This window comes from Dioscorea cayenensis, chromosome 5 (genome assembly GCF_009730915.1).
Source record: "Dioscorea cayenensis subsp. rotundata cultivar TDr96_F1 chromosome 5, TDr96_F1_v2_PseudoChromosome.rev07_lg8_w22 25.fasta, whole genome shotgun sequence".
NCBI lineage: Eukaryota > Viridiplantae > Streptophyta > Magnoliopsida > Dioscoreales > Dioscoreaceae > Dioscorea > Dioscorea cayenensis.
Window position 1 is genome coordinate 25,206,494 of NC_052475.1, and position 24,823 is coordinate 25,231,316.

At 34.9% G+C, this 24,823-nt stretch overlaps 2 protein-coding genes across 2 annotated transcripts; one reads left to right on the top strand and one right to left on the bottom strand.

Moving 5' to 3' along the window:
• Positions 1–141: 141 nt before the first annotated feature.
• Positions 142–7,039, top strand: LOC120262274 (DNA replication licensing factor MCM4). Its single transcript, XM_039270364.1, has 18 exons — positions 142–210; positions 503–1,144; positions 1,234–1,362; positions 1,983–2,064; positions 2,190–2,322; positions 2,458–2,529; positions 2,660–2,794; positions 2,904–3,017; positions 3,163–3,375; positions 3,486–3,584; positions 3,993–4,153; positions 4,352–4,448; positions 4,786–4,947; positions 5,038–5,118; positions 5,198–5,276; positions 5,349–5,485; positions 5,562–5,612; positions 6,668–7,039. The coding sequence occupies exons 1-18, from the start codon at positions 180–182 to the stop codon at positions 6,740–6,742; spliced, it is 2,493 nt and encodes an 830-aa protein (XP_039126298.1). The 5' UTR covers positions 142–179; the 3' UTR covers positions 6,743–7,039.
• A 1,048-nt stretch (positions 7,040–8,087) lies between these two features.
• Positions 8,088–9,613, bottom strand: LOC120260750 (myb-related protein Hv33-like). The gene is given in 4 exon segments (XM_039268308.1): positions 8,088–8,917; positions 8,919–8,946; positions 9,030–9,159; positions 9,275–9,613. Coding segments are annotated over 4 exon segments (981 nt in total). The 5' UTR covers positions 9,408–9,613; the 3' UTR covers positions 8,088–8,227.
• Positions 9,614–24,823: the final 15,210 nt, after the last annotated feature.

A 24,823-nucleotide genomic window follows, 5' to 3' on the forward strand; every position in this document is an offset into this window, starting at 1 on the left:
GGCCAATCTATGCGGATGTCAGCCGAAACCATCTCACACGTACGATCAAGATCCAACGGCTGATGAAAGAGCCCTCTTTTTGGCGGGAAAACCAGCTTCTTTCCCGCCATATTAGCCCTATATGCGTCTCTTCTTCTTCTTGATCATCTATCTCCTGCGAAAACCCTAACTACTGAACCATGGCGTCCTCGGATTACTCGTCTCCCTACGGTACTCTCTCCATCTCTTCCTCTATTTTGGTTTCATGCTTCTTTTCTCACAAACAGATCAAACTTCCTTAACGTTTATTTGTTAAATTTTTTGATGATTTTTCTCTGGTTTCTGCTTATATTTTCCACTCTCTTGATCCAAATTCATTCTTGTTTTAACCTAAGTTTTAGTGTTTTTAGGGTGTGATTTCCTACCAAAGCATTAAAACCTGAAATTTTCTCTCACATATAAGAGTATAAATTTGGGTATTTCAGAGCAAAAATCAAAATTTTATGTGATTTTTTGTTTGTAGGTCCTTCGTCATCCCCAGATGGTCATTCGAGCCCCATCCCGAACACCGACTCGTCGCCGCCGATCCCTCCAAGCACCAACGGTGGCCGAAGGCGGCGCCGGAGAACGCCTACACCCAACCCTAATTCCTACCAAACTCCCACACGCTCCTCCATTCCACCCACCTCCCCCTTATCCAATCCTTTCAGCACCCCCCGCCGCCGCGGAACCCCATCAACCCCGCTCTCCGCCTCTGACGCCGGCGATGAGTTCTCCGATCCCGCTGACCCAACCCCAGTCTTTGTCTGGGGTACCAACATCAGTGTTCCGGATGTCAACGCTGCCATCCTCCGGTTTCTGCGTAATTTTCGTGGCCCTCACGATGATCCTGACTCCTTGGAGCAGGGGAAGTACATGAGAGCAATCGACCGGATTATTCAGTCAGAGGCTGGAGAATCGGTGGATGTTGATGCTCATGATGTGTTTGATTATGACCCGGACTTGTATGCAAAGATGGTGAGGTATCCATTGGAGGTGTTAGTAATATTCGAATTGGTATTGATGGACATGGTAGCCAGGCTTGATCCTTCATACCAGAAGCATATCCAGCCACGAATATTCAATCTAAAATCATCTGTCTCCATGAGAAATCTCAATCCTTCTGGTACCAATATTTTGTTTAATTGTTTACAGGAATTCGGTTTTGAGTTTACTTTTCCAACTGCTTGTGATTGAATCATCTGATTTGATTAGATATCGAGAAGATGGTTTCAGTGAAAGGCATGATTATTCGATGTAGTTCTATCATTCCAGTGGTAAAGGAGGCAGTTTTCCGGTGCCTCATTTGCGGATACTACTCTGACCCTGTTCTTCTGGACAGAGGTACATTTCTAGTATGTCTTTATTTTAGCAATACGATTCTTTGATTCATATAGCTCTGTTTACTATTGAGGCTAACTGCAAAATATGGACATAATCTAGTCATCACTGGTGGCCCTGCTGGGCAATAAACAATATTTTCTCAGTGTTATGCTTGAAGTACTTAACATTAATTGCTTGCATGTTTTCCACTTTGAGCTATCATGCATGTTGATCTGATCTTTCTTCTTAATGGTGGGCAAAACGATAGATATTCTTAGCAGCTAATTCACTGAAGCTGATAGTTGGTATTGATTATTAAGGGCAAGCTGTCATGCGAATGGCTAAGAATGCTGATGGTTGCTTAGCCAGGGAGACTAATGTTCTGATATTCCTAATGCACTTTACACTGGGATTTACTATTTTATCCTCTGGATACCACTCATCAATTCAACATGAATTGAAAAATTTTCTCTTTAACTAATCACACCATGTGTTAAGCTTTAACAATCAATATAAACAAATGAAGAACTCTAGTCTGTAGCAGTGGTCTTGTAAGCTACCTTTCCGTGGATGAGCAACTTTCTCCATTCACCACCATCTGCTGCTAACTGGTGTGGGTTGTTACATTTTTGTTATTCTAGGTCGAATCAATGAGCCAACCAGGTGTGGAAGGCAAGAATGTCTTGCTCTCAACTCTATGACATTAGTCCATAATAGATGCAGGTATAAGTGGTTGCATAAATGCTCCGAATTAAGCTTGTTTTGGCTAACCGCTAGTAGATGATATCAGGTGATATGAGCATCTGTTTTGACCTAAACACGGACATATCTTGTCCATGGCAATTCAGTTTTACAGATAAACAGATAGTAAAGTTACAGGAGACCCCAGATGAGATACCTGAGGGAGGGACTCCACACACAGTCAGTATCATAATGCATGGCAAACTAGTGGATTCTGGAAAACCTGGCGATAGAGTTGAGGTAAAAAAGGGCAAACAATTGTATCATGCCAGCTTATATTCGATTCATTGCACTTACGTTCATTTGTATTTTGGCATACAACAGACAACAAATGTTTACATAATTTTGATGGTTTTATCTCTTGTATGCTCACAGATTACTGGCGTATACAGGGCCATGAGCGTTCGGGTAGGGCCAACACAAAGAACTGTCAAGTCATTGTTTAAGGTACTGGAAGGATCAAGCAAATTATGTTTCTCCTGTTAACAGTTCATATACTATGAGAGATGGAGCTTTGTTGAGAACTATGTAGTTTCAGGGACAAAATATGTGACTGTTCTAATCTTTTTGGTCACAGACTTACATCGATTGCCTCCATTTGAAGAAGACTGATAAGTCACGGCTGCACATTGAGGATCCCATGGAATGTGATGATAACTCTTCTACCAAGAGAACTGCAAGTGAAGATGATTCCTTGGACTATGAGGACAAGGTATCACACCATCTTTCTGCTGATTCCCAAAATTGGTCTTTTTACACTCTCTTCTATGAGGACGTTTACATTATTGGCTAAATCTGCTCACTTGGCTTGGGTTTTCCAGGTGGAGAAATTGAAAGAACTTGCGAAGCAGCCAGATATTTATGACCGGCTAACCAGATCTCTAGCTCCAAACATATGGGAGCTGGATGACGTGAAAAGGGGCCTTTTATGCCAGGTACATAGGAAATTTTTTGTTATTTTCCAAAGTACATATGTGACGGGGCTGTGGTTGACCTACCTGCACACAGCTTAAAATTTTGCTGGGATTTTGTTGCTAAGTTCACAATGCTAACATGTTGTATAACTGAATCCTGTACTAGCTTTTTGGTGGGAGTGCTGTGAAACTTCAGGTAGGTACTAGTTGCCGTGGGGACATCAATATTTTGCTTGTTGGAGACCCTGGAACCAGCAAGTCTCAGCTTCTTCAGTACATGCACAAGCTATCTCCACGAGGCATTTACACCAGCGGAAGAGGGAGCTCTGCAGTTGGCTTGACTGCTTATGTCACCAAAGATCCAGAGACTGGCGAAACAGTATGATAGTCCACCTGGAGGCTTTGTTTATTTTATTTCTTAAGAATATATATATATTGGTGCTTACTACAAGAACTTTGCTTAAACCCCTCTAATTCTCTATGTTTTAGGTTCTGGAGAGTGGTGCACTTGTCCTGAGTGACAGAGGTGTTTGTTGTATTGATGAATTTGACAAGATGTCTGAGAATGCAAGAAGCATGTTGCATGAGGTCATTATCATTTAACCTGGACTTGGAGCTTGATTTAAGTATTCATTTGATGCAAACTTGTGTGTAAAGTATATGTTCCTTATTTTGAAGAACCGGAGAATCTTGAAGTTAATTCCAACTTCTCTTTTCAAATTTGACCTGCATAATTTTTATTTTCAAAATTCTTAGTTAAATGGTTTTACGCAATGTACCTCAAGATATGTCTCCTTTATGCATGGCACCATGGATCAATTTTTCCTAAAATTTGACCAGGTTCTAGTTTAGCTATCCTTTCTTCCTAGTTCTTTATGTGTAATTTTCAGGTTCTTATAAGCTTATAATCTAAATGAGTATGTTTTGTGAAGGAGACAACCGCAGTTTATTTTATTTTTACTTATTTTTATATATAAAAAGCTTCCTTTCTTGCAGGTTATGGAGCAACAAACGGTTTCAATTGCAAAGGCTGGAATTATTGCATCTTTGAATGCAAGGACATCAGTCCTTGCGTGTGCAAATCCAAGTGGATCCCGCTACAACCCTCGCCTTTCTGTTATTGACAATATTCATCTTCCTCCGACACTGCTATCCAGGTGGAAATGCAAATGATAAATAGATATTAATCTGTTTGTATGTGGTATTATGCTGTAAATTGTCTGGATTAGCTCATCTTGTCATTCCTCGAGTTAGGGCTGCTTTCTTATGCCCCATTTGTGGCTTCGCTAGTAAAGTTCTCGGCATTGTCTTTCGTGATCACTTCCTACTTCATGATAAAATCTTTATGTTGTTAGGTTTGATCTTATCTACTTAATTCTGGACAAGCCCGATGAACAGACTGATAGGCGTCTGGCTAAACATATTGTTGCACTTCACTTTGAAAATCCAGAGGTGTGAACCATTTGTACTTGCTTTTATATTTGTCTATCTACATGTTTGCAGCTTTATCCTGCAACATAACTAGTAATTTCAATAATTATGTTAACTTTGGAATTTTACGAATTCAATACTACATGAGAAATATTAATTGTGAAATGAGTGATATAAGTGGCTTTATGTTGTTTTTAATGTATAATGTTAGAGCTATACAGACAAACTAAATATATTTCAAATATCTTTATTTTTTGTCTGGTAAAAGAAATTTTCTTGTCTAAGAAATGAGGGGAAAGATCATTTTATTTAGTATGGTGAAGACATCTAGTTGATTTAAGTTTTTACTGCATTTCAGAGCATTGTACATGATGTTTTGGACCTTCCCACATTAACTGCATATATTAGCTATGCAAGAAAGCATATTCATCCTCAGTTATCTGAAGAAGCAGCAGAAAAATTGGTATGTGGCTATGTTGAAATGCGGAAAAGAGGAAACTTCCCTGGAAGTGGTAAGAAGGTATGTGCACAGGATCCTTTCTCTTTTTTGCTTTGTCATTTTTGTTGAGCAAAACGGTCAATGCTCTTAACTCCTGATTTTGGTTGATAGGTAATAACAGCAACAGCTAGGCAAATTGAGAGCTTGATTCGTCTTAGTGAAGCACTTGCTCGCATGCGCTTCTCAGAATGGGTTAGAAATTCACTGCTATATTATTGTTAAACTGTCATGGTTGAGCTTTTTGTACTTATTTGTTGCAATTATGATTCAGGTAAATGGAAAGGATGTTGATGAGGCATTCAGACTGCTTGAAGTTGCAATGCAGCAGTCAGCAACTGACCATGCTACTGGTAAGGCCAACTCCTAAGTAACTCAATTTCCATTAGCATGCTGAAATAACAATTTTTATTTAATGGAAAAAGGGACAATTGACATGGATCTTATAACTACCGGCATATCTGCGAGTGAAAGGATGAGACGTGAAAATTTACTTACAGCAACTCGTAATCTTGTAATGGACAAAATGCAACTTGGGGGGCCTTCTACTCGTCTAACAGAGGTAAAAGTCTCTTTCACTCAAGATTCTTAGTATGGTTTTTCTGCCCTCTTACATCAGTGCTATTCTAATAACACAGCTACTGGAAGAGCTGAGGAAGCAAAATTCATTTGAAGTTCATCTTAACGATGTAAGTTGCCACAAATTTTTATTCAACCACAATATTCTAAATTCCCATACTGTCCCACATCACAATATCCAAATCCCATACATGAAGTCAAAGGGTCAGTTAGATACTCAATATTTTAAGAGACAACATAGAACAACTGATATTGTTACTTGTTTGATTTATAAATAACTGAGAGTACCTGACAAATGGTTGCTTGAGTACAACACAACTAACTAATTTTTTTTGTACCACTAAAAACATGGTACAAAAATCATATCAAAGTACAGGACAACTTAAAGACCATGTTGCCCCTACTTAAAATTAAAAATTACATTAATATATTTGAAAGGGGATTAAGTTTCACTAGCTAATTAGAATTTTCCTTGTTTCTTTTTGAATGAAGATAAGATTTATTTTATCAAGTTCTTTATTCTAAATCATTGTGATTGTATTATTTATTTATTTATTTATCTACTTGTTTGTTTTTTTTATTAGGATTTTAATGGGAGTTTGTTGGCTGTGGATTGAAGGTTTTTTTTTAAAATTGTGTATGTTTGGATTAAATCTTTGGATTTAAAAAAAATATTGTGTCTAACGTTCTTATATTGTAAAACAAATATAGGACACTGAAAAGGCATTATAGTAAATTTACAAATTTTAGTTCTATATTTTTGTAAATCAAGCACTAAACAGCACAAGAAATTTTGTGCTGTTCAATAAACATCAAAAGTAGAATAGCACAAGCACTTGTAGTGTGCTTTAACCATTTGTTTTGTACTGTACCGTTTGTGTTATTCTTATGAATGAATCAAACGGACCCAAAGATAAACTTAATGTGACTATGACAAGTTTTCATTTGACAGCAATAATCTTACTTCTGATACTGTCCATCACAATATTCTAACCTAGGACATGAAATTGATGAACCAACCTAGTAGGACCATGATATAATGCTGAGCAAACTTGGTATTTGTGATTTGTTGAGTCATAGTTGTTCATAGAGCTTGCTAAAATCTCCATTCGGTTGCCGCTCATGTTCCCATTTTTTCTTGTTTAATTATGGTTGGTATTGGCAGCTGCGCAATGCTCTTTCCACTCTCATGAGTGAAGGGATAGTCAGCCTTCACGGCGACAGTGTTAAGAGGATATAAAAAGGATGAGGAGCTCTGAATACTAAGTCATCCTCTGAATGCCAGGCACCCTCCGGGATAGGAGCTAAAAGCCTGAATTTTCCTGTTGGCAAATCCATAGTGTATTTACATTGTTAATTTTTCTCTGACCAAATGTGATTGACAGGTATGTAAACAAACAATGGTTTTCAGAAACTACCAGGTTGATTCTTTAATATAGTTTTCAAGCATTTAACTTGAAGAACACTGTAGTATTGCTTTATCGAAACTTTCCAACTTGATACAAAAAGTACACTCTTGAAGGACCACATTTTTTTTTGTTCAGTCGATGCCGACAATGTTATGTAGGTAAGGTTTGAGAAAGACATTCTAATTCCACATTTCCACATTGAATTCATGTGTTTCTGCTAGTAAGTTATCATCAGGGACCTCGTATTTATGTCCTTGTGAGCCTGATGGCTCTGGCATAGCATCTATGTCAATGCATGGCCCCAAGCAGTCTGAGAAACATTGAAATCCAAGTCTTTTTCTTGATGTTTTTCTTTTAAGTGTGTCCACTATTTTGCTGTTCCTTTGAATAAAGGTTGAAAGTGAAGTGGTAGCGCTCTTGAATTATTAGCAGTGAATATAATAAACTACTATCACTATTCAGACTTGCAATCTTGATTGAATGATAAAACATAGCCTATAAATTTGACATAAAGGATGAAAGTGAGCATCATAGATTAAGGAAAAAAAAAAAATGAATCAAAGTGGCCAATTAGATCATTCTTACTTTCTTCGCTCTTTCGTCTTTCTTTTCAGCAGGATCGTTTCTCAACTATGATGTTATGTTATTCACTTGATGCCTGACTCTTTCCTTTCCTGTCTGTCCAAGTGGGTTTCCAATGGAATACTGTGTTTAACTGCGACACATTTGCATCAAAAATTCTTTCAATCTTTCATCATATGTTGAACTTTTTCAATATTAAAGTAGACAAATTCTGGTTTTCTTTAGCTATATCATGTCTGTTACATCAAGGTGCATAGCTTCCGCACTACGTTTTTAACTTTGTTGAAAATAAAAAAATCAGAGATCATTTCATCATTCAAGTCCCTCTGCGTCATTTTTGTCGCTGTGAACACAATGAATTATGCAGATACCACAACTCATGCCAAACAGAAAAAAAAAAACATTCAGATTTTTCCATTTTTCCGAACATTGTTTTAGAACAGTGTGGATTTCTACAGTGTGCTGTTATGACAATTAAGTCTACACTCTAATATGATGGTGACTTTGTGATGCATTTCATACATCCTTTCACTTCACTTCAGTTTATAAAATAAAGCTGCCAGAGAAAATAGAAGATGATGATTTTGATTATGCAGTTTAAACAAACCCATTCACATTCAGAAATATACTGTAATTACACACCTCAAATATAGATATGAATCATGTCTCTATGAAGCTCAAAACAATGTAAAATTATATAAAACAGTAAAGAAAGACAAAATATGTGCTGGATATTAAAGAAAATCAGCGTCAAATTGTCCTTGAGATAGGTCGAAACACCCGTCGGAAATCTCTTGAGAGCGCGACTGTGATGGGAAGCTATTGTAATCCTCTGAGTTCTGCTCCTGCTGTTGTTCTTGCGGCCATGGATAAAGCTCCTTCTTGCCTTGTTGAGCTTGCACTGTTGCATTCACCTCCATCTGGAATAATGCTTCCAATTTATTGGTTTCAGAACTCCAGTTCACTGTTTCATTGCATATGACATTGTTCAATTGAGTTCCTAAATTGCAGTTCCAGTTACTACTGTTACTTGAGCTTTCTCCGGTACCATAGCTCTCCGAAACATCAAAAACAGTATTATAGTCAAAAAGTCCTGAATCATGAGGCTGAATAAGATCGAATTCGGAGTTTGCAGCAAATACATTCGGATCAAAAGGTCTGAAATTCTGCTGGAGTTGGTTGTAAAGGTTAATGTTGGTCTCCAATGTATCGATAACCGCCTCGAATTCACACATAGGGAATGGATTAAAGACAGGTTTGAAAGAGTTTGTCCTAGAATCCTTTACATCTGGCTTTTGTTCTTGTGGTTCTAGTGGTTCTATCTCAATCAATGGCTTGTGAGTGCTTGGGTCAATGCCCTTTTGCTTAAGCTTTTTCTTGAGACATGAGTTCCAGTAGTTTTTGATCTCGTTATCAGTCCGTCCCTGGTAATTGAGCTGCAATCTGAGACCACCTGCAAATGACAACACAAACTCCGATCACTTCATCGAAATATTTCTCACAAAATAAACTAAAGTATCAATATAAAATGCATACCTATTGCCTAAAATCTCATGCAATCCAATGATCAAGTCCTCTTCCACTTGTGAAAAGGCTCCTCTTTTAAGGTCTGGCCTCAAGTAATTTATCCATCTTAATCTGCAACTCTTCCCACATCTTTGCAATCCTGCAACCGTGCATTGAAATGAAAATTCAGTTAAGATTCAAAGTGAATGCAGTAATGCAGATACAAAAACACTAAAACAGAAATATATATATATATATATATACATGTAACTTGCCTGCTTGTTTAGGAACAGAGCTCCAGCAACCAATACCATATCTAGTGATGTGGTTGAATAGTTTCTCATCTTCTTCAGGTGACCAAAGACCTTTCCTTAACTTCTGCTTAGCACAACATGAATGTCGGCCCATTTTCGATCTTTTTTTTTTCAGCAGAATTGATGGTTAATTTGTTAGAGTTGAGAGGGAGAGAAAGAACTGGAAATATAAATGGATATTGATTTGAAGGGAGTGGAGGGAGAGATTGAAATGGTATGCTTATGATTGAAGTCAATATAAGAGTGTGGGAATGAAAGGGAGGGAAGTAGAGGAGCAATTTAGTGGGTTTTAAGCAACTCTTTCAAGTTTGATATATATATATATATATATATTCTTGCAATTTAATGGATTGGTTTCTAAGATATCTTCAACAATAGGGTGGGAAAAGTTTTTTCAAAATTATAAAAAATTAAATAAACTTAATTAATCAAATAAAATTGAAAGGAGTCTAAGAACATATAGCCTTTTATTGGGGTAGTAGGTTGGAGAAATGACACCTAAAGAATACAAGCTTAACATTCTTGCTCTCATTAATAATTAATTAATAATATTCTTAATTAACAAAATGTTAGTAAATATTAGTCTTATTCATACATGAAAATGAAATAACTTTCTTTCAATTATTATTATTAGTTTTCCCTTTATTTTTAAGCTTTTAACAAACCCAAAGACTAATAATATTTTCACATGTAATTCATCAAAAACAAGCTTTATTAATACTGGCCTTATTCACAAGGAAAATGAAATTACCTTTATTTTGAAGTTTTTAACAAACCCAAAGACTCTTATTTCATATGTAAGCTGTTAAAAATATAAGAAATTGATTGTTCATTAAGTGCATTTATTTATTTATTTATTTATTTTGAGTAAAGTGGATAAATCATAAATTTATTGAATATAAAAGAAAATTACTGGGTAAACTTAGAAAAAAAGAAACAACCACACAAAGAAAACATATAGACTGAAATCCTATCCAGTGGTAAGGGAAACAGAGTACAAAATTAGAAAAAAGGAGCGACAGATGTAGAAGAAGAGAGAATAAGCTGGACCGGCAAAGGCTACAGTCTGGAGACATAGGCCTGTCCGAACTGCAGGAAGAAGAGGACTACTCCCGATCTGTGGTGTGCCTTGAATCGCCAATAAGATTTGTAGGTCTTGTGCTCATGAAGCTGAGAGAGCGCTTGATGCTCTGAGAGGCTTCCAGGGTTGCCTGATGATGAGACTTTGAAGCTACGGAAAACCAAGAGAGAAGCATATTAGCAGTCTTATAAAATATTGAAAGAATAGGCGAGCGGTTTAGATTAAAAATGCGATTGTTCTGTTCCAGCCAAATATTCTAGATAATTGCTTTGGAGCAGAGATCCCACAGGTTCCAATGAGAAGAATTTAGTAAGGGAAGCCATGTGGTCCAGATATTGGAAACTAAGGATGGAGGAGATTCTATACACAATTGATAAAAAGATGTTCACCGTTTCAGAACTATTATGATAGAGAATGCATGTGTCTGTAACGTTTGGATTGCTACCTTTTTTGAATACTCTCAAGAGTAAGAATTTTGTTTCCTTGACAAGCCAACAGAATAAAGTGATTTTGTTTGGAGATTGAGTTTTCCAAAACTGAGAGCAAAGCTGGCTGCAAAGCCCTCCATCTATTAAGAAATTGTAGAAGGACTTAACAGTGAAGGTTCCATTTTTTTCTAGTGACCAAGTATAAAAATCTTCCTGATCATCAGAGCAATCCGGGATTGTATTCAAGATTGTGGTAAGATCGTCTACTGAAGCTGTTTGGAAAAAGTTCTCTTGAAAGTTGAGTAAAAGAGTGAATTGTCTTAAAGTTATCGAGGGAGAAGTACAATCCATGAAGAGGGATGGCTAGAGATCTTTGGGGGATTGTCCTTCATACCATCTATTAAACCAAAAGGATGTGTTAGCGCCATTTCCAATTGATTTGATGATGCATGTTCGAAATGAAGGTAGGATGGTGTTAATGTTGGTAATAATCGATCTAATCAAATTAGAGTCAAGAAAAATCGTTCCAATGACTATCAATTACAATTAATTGATATTTAATCAACAATTGATTAATTATCAAGGATCGATCACATGAACACATGAATATATGTGAAATATCAGGATTACCTCACAGAGATTTCATAAGCGCAAAATCCTCTCGAACTTTTCACCCTTGATCCGGAAGAAGTGATGGCTTTTGATGGCAATCACAAACTAATTAATTGAGAAACCCTAATCTTATATCACATATTTATAGGGAGTTAATATATTCGGATAAGGTTAGAACATGTAGCGTGGACCCGTTTGGGATCACTACATCTTTAGCAAATTAGTCCATACTAATTTTATAATCACAATCATGTCCATCAACAAATTGCAATTTAATCCAAAGATTAGATATATTCATATGTGAGACCCTAATATAATATTTTACATATTAGTCCTTCTATCAATAAATATTCCATATAAGTGGGATAATTAGACCACCAATAGCACTGTCGATCTCCACTTATATGTGTGTTTCTTTACACTATTGGACATAAAACAATTTAAGAAAAATGTATAATAATATATATTTCATATATAATAAAATACTTTCAAAAAATTAACCAGCCGGATTTATCCAACGCATAAGAAACACAATCTAGAATATTCTCTCCTACAATAGGAGTGATAGATCTCATCTTGGATGACTACAAACCTTTCATGTATTTATTATATAACCCAATGTGTCCGTATATAGCCTGTAATTAGCATCACGGGTTGACACTATCAAAGTAATATAATTTATACATAAGATTTAATAAATCCTCAGGTAATAAGGACTTTCTGCAACAGAATAACTCTTTTGTTCTATGACAGTGTTTGGTCTAAGAGTTTTGTATGGTCCAGTTTAATATTTGTCAACTACAAATATCCACCACAATGTTACTAAAAGTCTCCACTCTAGTGGCTGAGACATACCACTCTATCACATATAGTAGTACAACATGTGACAACCAATAATGAATAAAAAAAAAATCATATTTTATCTAATAGGTTGTGAACTATTTTGGGTTGCAAGGAACATAAATAATCATGTCTCACTTTAATGATCTCTGTCATTAATTTGAAATTTATACAATGCAAGCCCATAATAATATATCATCAAATATGAATAATACAATACCCATAATTATGCATGTAATAAAATAAAATTATTTTATTATCAAATAATAACTAAAATTGGCTTTGTAGGGTATATTAGTTTTTCAGTTAATTCCTACCTAGAAAAAGAATTTTTTTTTTGGTGGGTGCTGGAATAAGATTGTGGCTTTCTAGTATAGTAGGTGGTTTTCTAATTAAGTGCATTTATTATTTATGACTACTTGTTGATGGTTTTTTTTTTTTTCTAATAAGACTAGTTGTTGATGTTGCCCTCTTTTGGTCCATAAATAATAGTAGACAACTTTCACATGTTGCATTAATTGTTAAAAAATAAAACCCATGAATTATTTTTTTATCATATCTTTATAAAAGCCACATAAGATGGTGGCTACTAAAGTCTCAATCACTTTTAAAAAAATCTATATATATATATATATATAATATTTTACACACGTTAAATATTTCTCTCTGGGTAATCTAAAGGAGTAGTAGTGTTATAATAGTAAAGACAAGAAACTTCATGGCATTGCCTTGCAAGGAAAAAGAGAAAAGAAACCAGCAATCCAACTTGTTCTATTCCAACATATGAGGAGAAATATTTTTTTATTTTTTTATTTTTGAAGGAAGACTTAGAAGCCACTCAATTTTCAAGACTCTATGGAAACATTTATTTATTCATTTGTCCCAATTCAATTCATTTCCAATTATTCAAAAAAGTTATTGTTATTTAACTAAATAAACATTAATATTTGTTTAGTTAAGAAAATAGTGAATTATTATTTAGATGATAGGAGAAATGGACGGCTGGGATTGGAGATGAGATGGGACGAGGCAATGATTGGCAAAGAGATGTGACACGGTGGGACAAGTATAAGACACACGTTGCAAGTTAATATATATATATATAATATTTTTGATGTACATGGGTTGGTATGTTGTACTGCCGGTCCTACCGAACTTACACTGTGGCTTACTTCATCTTCTTCCTTCCTTTCTTTCCTCTTTTCTCTTTTCTCATGTTCATTTTTCATGTGCAACCTTTGCATCGGTTGGTGGATTTCTCTATTAATTCTCATTTGCTAAAAATTAAAAATGTTAAAAATATATTCTTTAATAGAGTTTGTTACAACTTATAATGGATTATATGGACACTCCTAATCACTAAATAAAAGGTGACTAATTTTTTGAAAAAAAATATTAATTTTGTGTGTTTTTTTATTGGTCCCTGTATTATTTGGGAACCTTTTCCAAGAAGAAAACTTTTTCAACACTCACAAATTTACAAAAACCTCATAGTCAATGATCATACTGGTCCTTATTCGATGATTAATATTTCTTGATATGATGTGTTTTATATATTGTTATTTAAAAATAAAATAATTATTAGCTTTCGTTATTTAATCAAATTCATATAACATGATAACAAAATCATGTATATATATATTATAATTAATCAAAATGATGAAGCCATCAATTATTGTGATACTATATTAACAATAATGAAATGATGGAATGCCACCCTTAAAAAGCAAGCAATTATAGAAGAAACAATAGGTAGGCCAACATTGAGTTCAAAGAAAAAGCAAGTAGTAGACAAGAGTCCATATCCTGGTCCCTTTTCTTTTCATTGAACATGTCCAACACCAGCCATTATATCAAACCTTTTGAAATATGGTCTTCACCTTCTCCTTCTTATATTTGTCCTCTTGATAGATTATCATTCTCTAGCCGTTTTTCTTGAATCAAACATTCAAATGATAACTTTTGTATTTTTATTTAAAAAACAAGAATATATACATATTTTAATGCATATATTAATCATCAATATGTCTTTACATATTTCTCTTCTTTAAAACATGACAAACAGTTGATAGGATTAGAACAATGACACATGAAGAGCCTTCACAACATTCATGCAATTTCATGATGATGGCTTCATTCTTCCTCAATTCTAGCTAGCTCTTTAGATCAAGTAGGACATGAAAATGACTTCACAATCCTTGCCACACGGTTCTTTATAACTTAGTGGCAAACCTCATACTGTGATAGTACTGGCTATAATGGAAATATATGTACATATAGCTATGAATTCAAACGTCTTGCTTGTTAAGTGATAAGGAAACTACTGCTTGTAATTAAACTTCATGATGAGTTAGGCATGCATGCATTTAGGCTACCATGGTTAAGGGTACTCTTGAGTATTCATGAAGAAAAGTGATGGTGATGTTTTAACTTTGTTTTTAGAATCCATTTACAATTATATTAATGCTATTTCACTTGGTATTTACGCTGTTGTTGAATTAACTATATACACTTTATGTTTCAAGTAATCAATCATGTTATTATATTGCAATTAATTAAACCTTTAATCATCTTTCTATGTATATATGCATTCAATGGTGGTATGGTTTTTCTAAATAAAAAATAAAAATTAAAAGCCTAGAGTTTGACGTAAAGCATGAGTAAGACGTTAACCAATTAAAAATGGTAACTTTCATGACTAAAAGTCTAAAATAGCCATCCTCGTGTAACATGCCATACCGCATAGATCAAAGAGAGAGAAAGAACACCGGAGATCAAACATCTGATAATTTTATTAATTGAGTACTTTATGTTTCACAGGATTTATATATATATAAAATAACACCTAATTATTACTTTGAAAAAAGCCTCGGCAGGTTTGACGTCATTCCTGTTCTTAATTTTGTCATGTTGGCCGCTGCGTTGTTCATTAATAATTACTCCTCAATTATAATATATTGTTTGTATTTACCATGAGAGAAAGAACATCAAACCATCGCTTGCTTAGTTAGGTGGTAATAAACGGACTCGGCAGTGATCGACAGGTCCGGATTCAAAACCCCACACTCACCATACTTTTCACAATATAATGGACTCTGATGGGTCCTTCATAGAATAAATCATTTTTTTTCGAGGGTTTCATGATATTAGGATTTATTAGCTCAAGATGATTTTTACAAATTTTTTTGGTTGTGTGATGCATACAGTGGAGGACCAACAATCTCAAAAGACAAACTTAATAGAATGGAGTTACCTCCCACATATATATTCATGGGACTCTTCTTTAATTAGAGGATATGGGATTAAACTGGGTTTGCAATATTGCTCCCCCGATTAGACCCGATGATCTCATTGGGTCAGGAACGCTTTAATCAATAGCACTGCACTCGGGTTTTTCTCGGGTCAACCCCTTTATTGGTTAGAATCTTCCGCTGGTTAGCCCCTCGTCCAGCTCCATATGTTTCACTCTCAATGAAAACACCAATGATGCACACAATGAGAGTCCCATAATCTCAAAATACCAACCTAATAAGATGGGGTTGCCCTCACATATATGCCCATGCATGGACTCTCTCAATTAGAGGATGTGTGATTAAACCGGACTTGCAAACAATGTGCACGTGATAAACTTTCGTTACCCTATATAGAGCTTGATCAAGTTAATAAATTTTTAAGAGTCAATTAACTAGCCTAACTAGTGGACTTCCATATTTATTTGTTTTTTGATAAATTTTTTAGTGGGGATATTTGTCACCTATTGTTATTAAATAAAAAAAAAAAAAGAAATCAAATGGAAAGATAAAGAAAGGTATATATATATGGAATATTTAAGCTAGCTGGATTTACTTTATGACAAGTTTATTATTATTATTTTTAAGAAAGTAATGCTCATTTGAGTCTTTCATTATGCACTTGAATTTGTGGGCCTTTGACATCATTGCCAATATCAATGTGCAATAGACTTTTTAGTGTTTGTTTGTATATAAATTGACCCAAAGAAAATGGGATACCTTTTGTTTACTATATATATGTTCACCAAATTTGACGCAATAGTTACCATTAAACTTTGAAATGGCCTTATTAGCAATAGTGGAGAAAGATTTGAATGCAAGAAAGTGGAAAAGAAAAATAAAGGTTAAAAAAGATGAAAAGGTTTTAGATCTCTTTGCATTACTTTAAACCAACAAAATTAACTGTAAACCACTCAAGTACCTTTCAAAATGTCCATTGAGATTAATATATATATATATATATATGCATGAAAAATCTGTCACTTTTTTCATTAAATAATATTTAAAAGAAAAAACTTAACACATAAAAGTAGTATATCATGAAAGCATACAATATTCCATGTATATATTGTTATAGTCCACAATTATATATGCCGACACTATCAATGCCGACATGAATATAATGATGATTTTTTTGTATAGCATAATCTTTTTTGGTAGAGTTGAAAAAGGGATAGATATATGTGTACTTAAGTACAGAGATGATGATCATCCAAAGAAGAAGTCATGAATTAATGACAAGTGAATTAAAAAGAAAATGTCTCATTGTACTCCAAACATTGAGATGTCCCTCTTTATGAATGTCAAGAAGCTAACTCCTTTCGCCTTTTAGTGCCTATAGATTCTAGTGATCTTCTCACTAGACACTGCCATCATTTAGCTTCCATTAGTGAAAAAAAAACATCCAATATGTAAGCAACTCAAGATCTTTTATCTCTCCATGCACAATAACTACATGTTGCTGTTGCTTTGTTTGTCAAAAAGACAGAATAATCAATGAAAGTTCAACATTTCCATGATTTAAATATCCCATGATCTTGACTTTGAGAAAATTCCAACATTAATTTGACCTTTGGATATAGACACATGCTTAGGATTAATGAACTTGATCAAATCTAGTCCACATATATTTAAATATATACATATACATATACATGCATGGGACCACAATATAATTGGTCTAATCTTTACAATGAATAAAAACATGCCGACAGTGAATACAATGATGATTTTTTTATTCCAGAAGACTAGACAGAATGACAACTAGTAGTGTGTGCTAGCTAGCTATGAGAAGGATAATCTTATTTGTAAGCAAGTATACATAATCACCAACCGTTAGATTGAGAAAATGACAAGCTTAATTATATTACGTGTCATATATATATAACTATAAATTTCAAAGATGTAATTATAGTTATATATATATATATATATGTAATTATAGTGGAAAAGGCTGATTGTCCAACTTGTTCCAAGTCTTATGAAAAGTAAAATTTTTTTAACACCAAACAATAACATATGTGAAGGAAAACAAATACAATTTTTTTTAATAAACTCTCAAATCAAATATGTTCTTACAAAGTTCAATGGATGTTAAAGCAAGAAATATTATTATCATGAATTTTCTAAGTTCATGAAAAATTGGCTCATTAGAATGAGGATACGACCTAGTAGTGAGGGCTGGATCCATAGAGCCCAATTGGGCCTTGGTCTGTGCAGAGCAGCACATTATTTGTTATCTTAAACACTATGAATTAAATTCCAATATCAAAATCATTATTTGTTATCTAATTACTTTCATTAACCTTCTTCTCTATTCATATCTACTCAACGGTTACCGGACCTTCTTGTGCTTTTTCAATGATGGTGGAGTTGTGTAACCATGATACACTAACCATCTTGGAGGGCCATTACACCCCCGGAAGGTTATTATCTTCAATTGGATAATTTGGGATAACAATATATTTACTGTAGAAAACCTAACCCCCAAAAGATTTGATAACACTTTTAATAGCTATCTGAGTATTCGGTGTGAGTGTAATGAGACAACGGAAATAATCAAATGGCAAGCTAAATCCTCATAGGTATTTTATCGAACACCTTGCGTGCATGCCTTATAGCAACACCTTGTCATGCACCTAACACCTTTCTTGGGAGGGGGTAAATAAAGGTTTTGTAAGGTAGGGTTATGGACCAACATTTGTTTGAATCCAAAATTTTATGAAGGGTAAGGTTTTTGGGGGCTTAAATGGAGGGTTGAAAAACCTTTATTTAACCTCTGTTTTCAACCCTCCAAATCGGAGGGTTTTGGAGGGTTGAATATTTTTTTGACAAAAATACCTTTATTGAATTTAGATGATTACATCTATGGCTTATAGAAAATTTTAGGTTTTGGTTTTGAATTTGAATATTTTTTTTTAAAAAATAATAAAATATTATAAATTGTCAAATTGTTGTTCTTTATTTGGCGTGCCAATAGCACTTTTTCATGTCACCCACATAATAATGAATCCTATGGGGCAGTCAGGATAGAAATAGATAGGATATCATAAAAAATAAATTTATTTTTTTGCCCTATTATTTGGTTTATTTTCCTTATCTAGGTTTCATTGTATCTCTTCTTTTGATATTTTAAACAAGATGCTTGGGACAAGAAACTTGTCAAGTGATAGAACACTAATTTCACTATTTTAAATAGGATTTTATGCATTTAGAGCCCGTTTGGTATGATGTAAAGTTGTTACTTTCCCTGCAAAGTAAGAGGGGTGAATCTATTTCAAGCGTTTCGTTTTTAAAAATAATATGGTCTCCTTGTAATCACTTTCCACTTGACTAGGGAAAGTGATTTACAGGGGGGTGGTGTGAAAGTGTTTACACCGTTGGATGGGAAAGTTTAGTAATTGTCAAATTATCAAACTACCCTTTATTACATAAAACTCTTTCTCGTTTGTTTTGTCTTTGAAAAAAACCCTAACGCGATCATATTTCCAATTCGGCGGTGTAAAATTCATATTTTAAATGGATCAAAGATAAATAAATTTCATATTTGTTTGGATAAAATTTTTATTGGAGAATTTTTGTTTTGATTAAATCAAATCTATGTTGAAATAATAATCCAACATGATAAGATAAGAACTTGAGACATTTATATTTTACTTGTCCACGATGGACAATTAGGAACACACGATGGTTTAAATCTATATTTTTTTTAGTGTACTAAAAAAACATAAAAAAACCCCATTTGATTTTTAATTTATGAATAATAGGTTAATTATTATTTGGACTAAGTTAATAATATTATTAGAGTTGAATAAAAAAACCCAAATTTAGTAACTATAACAACTAAAGGGCAAAAAAATGAGAATAAACCTAATTTTACATTGAAAATAAGTTCATACCAAACGTGGGAATTAAGTTTGCATGCAAAGTAATTACAATTTTGATTTGGATAACCAAACGTTGTAATGTTATTTTGCAGGTAAAGTAATTGCATGCAAAGTGTTTCCCTGCACAAACTTTACATGCAATTACTTTCCTTGCAAAATGCCAAACGGGCCCTTAGAGTGCTTAAAAGATTTCTTTGTCAATCTTCATGCTTAAAGCAGATTATTTTTCATTAAAATCTCTTCTTTTTAATTATGCCTTATTTTTAGTTTCTCTAGTGTGATGATTTTTTTTTTTCAAATTGATTTTGATGTGATCTATTTATTTTCCATTAATGAGTTTGTTACTCTAGCTTTATGTCATATTGATTTTTGCAAGTTGGTGATATTGCAATTTATATATTTTTCGACATTATCTATAGTTTATTTATTTTTTAAAAAGTTAAAATATATAGATAAGTAAATTTTTAAGGAAATAATTCAAAAAAATCTATTTTTAAAAAAATATGTATAATTATATTATAAATGGTAATTTTGTCTGTTTATATACCCATTCATATCATATCCTGTCATTATTCGGTCCACTTCAAACATAAAATAAGATAACAAAATGCTATCTAATAATTTATCCGGTGCACATTAAACATATGATAGGATATGAGCTTATCATGCCCATATCTTTTCCTACTTCTATCCAGTTCTCGTATGATATTCGTCTATATCCTATCTTGTCCACTAAACGGGCCCTATATGTGTAAAATGAGCATAAAATACTATTTATAGCTTCAAGGGCATTTAAGTAATATTCATATAAAACCTTAACTTTTATTACCTTCAATCCGAAGGTTACCTCCATTTTCCTACTTTCAATCTAAATAAGGTATAACTTAAAACCTTCTTTTACCTTACTTTACCCTACTCTACCCTACTTTACAAAACCCTATTGCACTTCATCCGAGCAAAGCCTACAAACTTCCAAATTACAAAATACCTATTAGATATAGCTTACCAGAATAATCAATATCCCAAGAAACAATCAATATATCAAAGAACACTAAGATTTACATGGAAAACCCTTGCGGGAAAAACCACAGGCGGCGGTGAGGCTATCAATCCACTATAGAGATGAAGCAATACAAGGTGGAAGCCAATAACAATGTAAAGGCTCCAAATCCCCAATCTCTCTCACAAAAAGATAGATATGAAGCACTCAATTCAACTCCTTCTTCCTCTCCTAATCCCTAGCTCTATCCAGAAACCAAAATGCCAAAACTCTCAATTTCGGATTGAAAGATGGGGATTAAAAAATTATTCAGAAAGCTCCCTAGAGTTGCTAAATATTACAAATAACCCCTTTTCCATCCTACTACACATATAGAAAAGAAAAATAAAGTAAAAAAGGAGTCGAATATCACATTGGGTCATTAAGAGATTAAATCTATTAACCACTTTTTCCTCTATTGTGATTTTGTTGCTCTAATATGGAATCACTATGGTCAAAACTTTATATTGCTCAGCTCCCTACAGCTATGTGTGAATTGTGGGATTCTTGGAGGAATAACCTTTATTTGATCATAGGACCACTTAGGATGTTTTAACTTGGGCCATTGTTTGGAACATATAGCTGAAATGGAATACTCGTATTTTTAACTTCAAACTACTCCTCCCAATTTTGAGCATAATTATAATTAACCATATGTTCCTGTTTTAGATTTCTACAACTCTCAAGGTAAAATGAGTGAAGCTAAGAGACTCGCGACTATGTGAAGAGAAGTATGCATTTCTTGAGGACCTAGGTCCCACTCGAGTGACCCTAGGGACACAACAATCAATATTGGCATACGTTAAACATACATATCACCATTCTATCACCACTTGGTTGAGTTGACTGGATGAGCGACATCTCAGTGTTATTTTTTAAGACGACATTAGCTCTCTCCCTCTCTATATTTGTTTTGATGTTTAATCGTTGTTCTTTCTTCAATTATATATAGGGTAAATATTTTCGTAGAGTATCAAACTATACACTTTTATCACTTTGGGGGTCCAAACTTTGATTTGTATCAAAATGGTGATCCATCTTTAATTTCTTTTCACTGGACAGTCACCCAAATAATTCCAGTTTGTTTTATCTGACGTGGACGCTGGAAAATCGATGTCAGCGTTTAATTGCCACGTCAGTTGCCCAACAGGTGATGCACATCAACTTAAGTGTGCCATGTGTGAATCCCTATCCCATGTCCTCCATCTTCTCCACCGAAACCCTAGACCTCTTCTACACTTTCTCATCGATTTTTCTAGTCTTCACTCCATGGCTTCCCCTTATCTCCTTCTCCTTTTGATATATGTGCTGCCTCTTATATTCCTTCTTGGCACGACCACGGCCGTTCAAGGTTCTAGTGAAGGGATGACATGTCTTCATTACCAGAGGATCGTCGGGGATTGGGCTAGCAATGGCGCTGCAGGCGACGTCAGAGAGGGCTTGTGTCTCCATCCTGGCGAGCAACTAGGCCAAGCTTGAAAAGAAATTTTTAATTCTTTTTAATGCAATTATTTGTGAGAATCCGTACCTTTTTGTGATCTAGTTGAGAGAAATTTTTGATCTTGATGCATTCTCTATGCTTTTGAACATCTGATGTTATTGATTTGGGAGGTTATGAGTTTATGCCAAGAAAGTTTTGTAGTTTTCCTTGTTATTGTGTGGTTTAAGATTTTAAAATCGCTACTTTGATGTTGTTCTACTGAGATGTGTGTGATTCTCTTCATGTTTTATTTTTCTTCTCTATTAGAGTATTAGATAGAGTTTTTTTTTTGGTTGCAGAGGTGAGATCATGTAGAAACCCAAATTTTGCTCCAATTTATTTTTCATGTTTTGCTTTTCAGCTTGAAACTGTGATTGAAGCTGAGAAACAAGTGGCTTAAGATCTTTTGTTGAAAGTTCAGCTGAATTAAATTGGGAGGTGTTAGAAACCTTGGACAACGAACCTTTATCTCCATCATCGTGAAAGGAAGCTGACTGTCTCGCCGAAACTGGTGGTTTATTACTTTTTTTAAATTTATTGGGTGTTTTAAAATAATAATAATAATAAAATAAAAAGTTAAAGTGATGATGAGAACAATAGGGATTCACATATGGCACACTTACGTTGGACGTAATATCATCAGTTGGGCAGCTAACGTGGCAATTCAACGTTAACTTCTATTTTCCAGCATCCACGTCAGATGAAACAAGCCAGAATTATTTGGGTGGCTATCCGGTGAAACATAATTAAAGATGGGTCACCATTTTTATAAGCATTTCTGTTATAGTTTATTTCTTAAACATTTGATTCCACATCTAGAAGATAATGCACCATGGCTTGTTTCATTATTTTCCAATAAGGTACTAGTTGATGACAAGAATACATGAAGATTGTTTCATGACCTACACTGCAACTTTATCTTCTTGTTTTTTTGTTTTGAATTAGTCTAAGTTAGTTATAACAGAACATAATTTTAGGCTGTATTTTGTATATTAAAGCCATGACAATCAATGGAAAAGGGTGTGAAAAATATCTTACTGCACATCTTCTCTTGTCTTCATCTTCTCCCACGTGGTATCAGAGACCATCTCATACGAGCTTAGGTTTTGATCCTTGTCTTGCCCATTTAAAAAATTCTCCTCGATCAACATTCATTTCATGGTAACTGGAAATACTCAGGTTGTCCTCCCAAATGCTCATGAGCCAGACAATCCTTTCACCTTGGTCACCATCCACAACTCCATTAAACTTACCTCCACCAATTATCTCTCGTGGAAAACCCAGATTGACTCCATGTCTCTTTGTTGGATATTCTTCTACTCAAAGTGCTTATCTCTGTCTTGATATCTCCTCTAACCGTTTATACACTTCTCGTCATGTCCGTTTTTGTTGAATCTATTTTTCCTCTTGCCAGTTCTAATCTCACCCTCCCTCATGTCAGTTCCTCCACCACATCAGACTGGTGTTCTATGACTTTACATGTCCTTTCTTCTGTGCCATCGTCCCTCCTACCACCATCTCAATCCCAAGGACAATCTTCCTTATCTCCACACACATCCAGCTTTGAGCCAGAACACGTCATTCCTTTCTCATCCACCACTTCATCTTCCACTCATGCGGAACCTACCTCCATCACCACCAGTCTGCTGCATTCATCTCCTCAAGGCATCATTACTCGGTCCAAACACAACATTCACAAACCTATTCAGAAACTAAACCTCAATACTGAGCTTCACCGACCCACTCTTGAGCCCACCACTACCCATCAAGCCTTGAAAAACCCCAACTGGCGACAAGCCATGTCCGCTGAGTTTGATGCTCTTCTTCGTAATGGCACATGGGAACTTGTTCCATCTCATCCTACTCAAAACTTGGTAGGATGTAAGTGGATTTTTCGCACTAAATATTTACCTGATGGTTCTGTTGACAGGTACAAAGCCCGTTTGGTTGCAAAAGGTTTTCATCAACGCCCTGGACTTGATTTTTCTGAAACTTTTAGTCTTGTCATTGAACCAACCTCTGTGCGTCTGGTTCTTAGCATTGCAATAAGTAATGGCTGGTCACTTAGCCAACTAGATGTCAACAATGCCTTTCTTCATGGCAAACTTTCAGAGGATGTATTTATGTCTCAACCTCCTGGTTTTCTTGATCGTGATAATCCTCACCATGTATGCAAGCTTCGCAAAACCATCTATGGATTCAAGCAAGCTCCATGCGCTTGGTATCATGAATTACGCCAATTTTTGCTTACTTCAGGCTTTCATAACTCTGTCACAGATGCCTCTTTGTTCATCTTCAATACTCAAGGAGTTATTCTTTATCTTCTTGCTTACGTTGATGATATAATTGTTATTGGAAACACAGATCAGGCTGTACATCATTTTCTTTCCCAACTCTCTTCGCGCTTCTCTCTAAAGGATCTTGGTGACTTGCACTACTTCTTGGGTGTTGAAGTGCTTTCCCATGCCGACGGGCTGTTTCTTAGTCAACGAAAGTATATTGCTGATCTCCTTCACAAGACTCATATGACAGAAGCCAAACCAGCCTCCACACCTATGGCAATGGATCCACCTCTTACCTTGCATGTCGGCACTCTCTTATTTGATCCTACCGAGTATCGCTCCACAGTTGGCCCCCTTCATTACTCTCCTTGACTCGTCCAAATATTACTTACACGGTCAATAAACTCTCTCAGTTCATGCATCAACCAACGATTGTGCATTGGACTGCTGTCAAACGTTTACTTCGCTATCTCTGTGGTACCTTAGATCATGGCATAACACTTTATCGTAAGTCCTCTCTTACTCTTCATGCATTCTCTGACGCTGACTGGGCCCGCAACAAGGATGATTT

Bases quoted from the DNA above. Each gene is read 5' to 3' on its own strand.
- LOC120262274 (XM_039270364.1), top strand. From the start codon at position 180: ATGGCGTCCTCGGATTACTCGTCTCCCTACG. The intron at 1,145-1,233 runs GTACCAATATTT...TGATTTGATTAG, and splicing joins GAGAAATCTCAATCCTTCTG to ATATCGAGAAGATGGTTTCA. The intron at 2,795-2,903 runs GTATCACACCAT...TGGGTTTTCCAG, and splicing joins CCTTGGACTATGAGGACAAG to GTGGAGAAATTGAAAGAACT.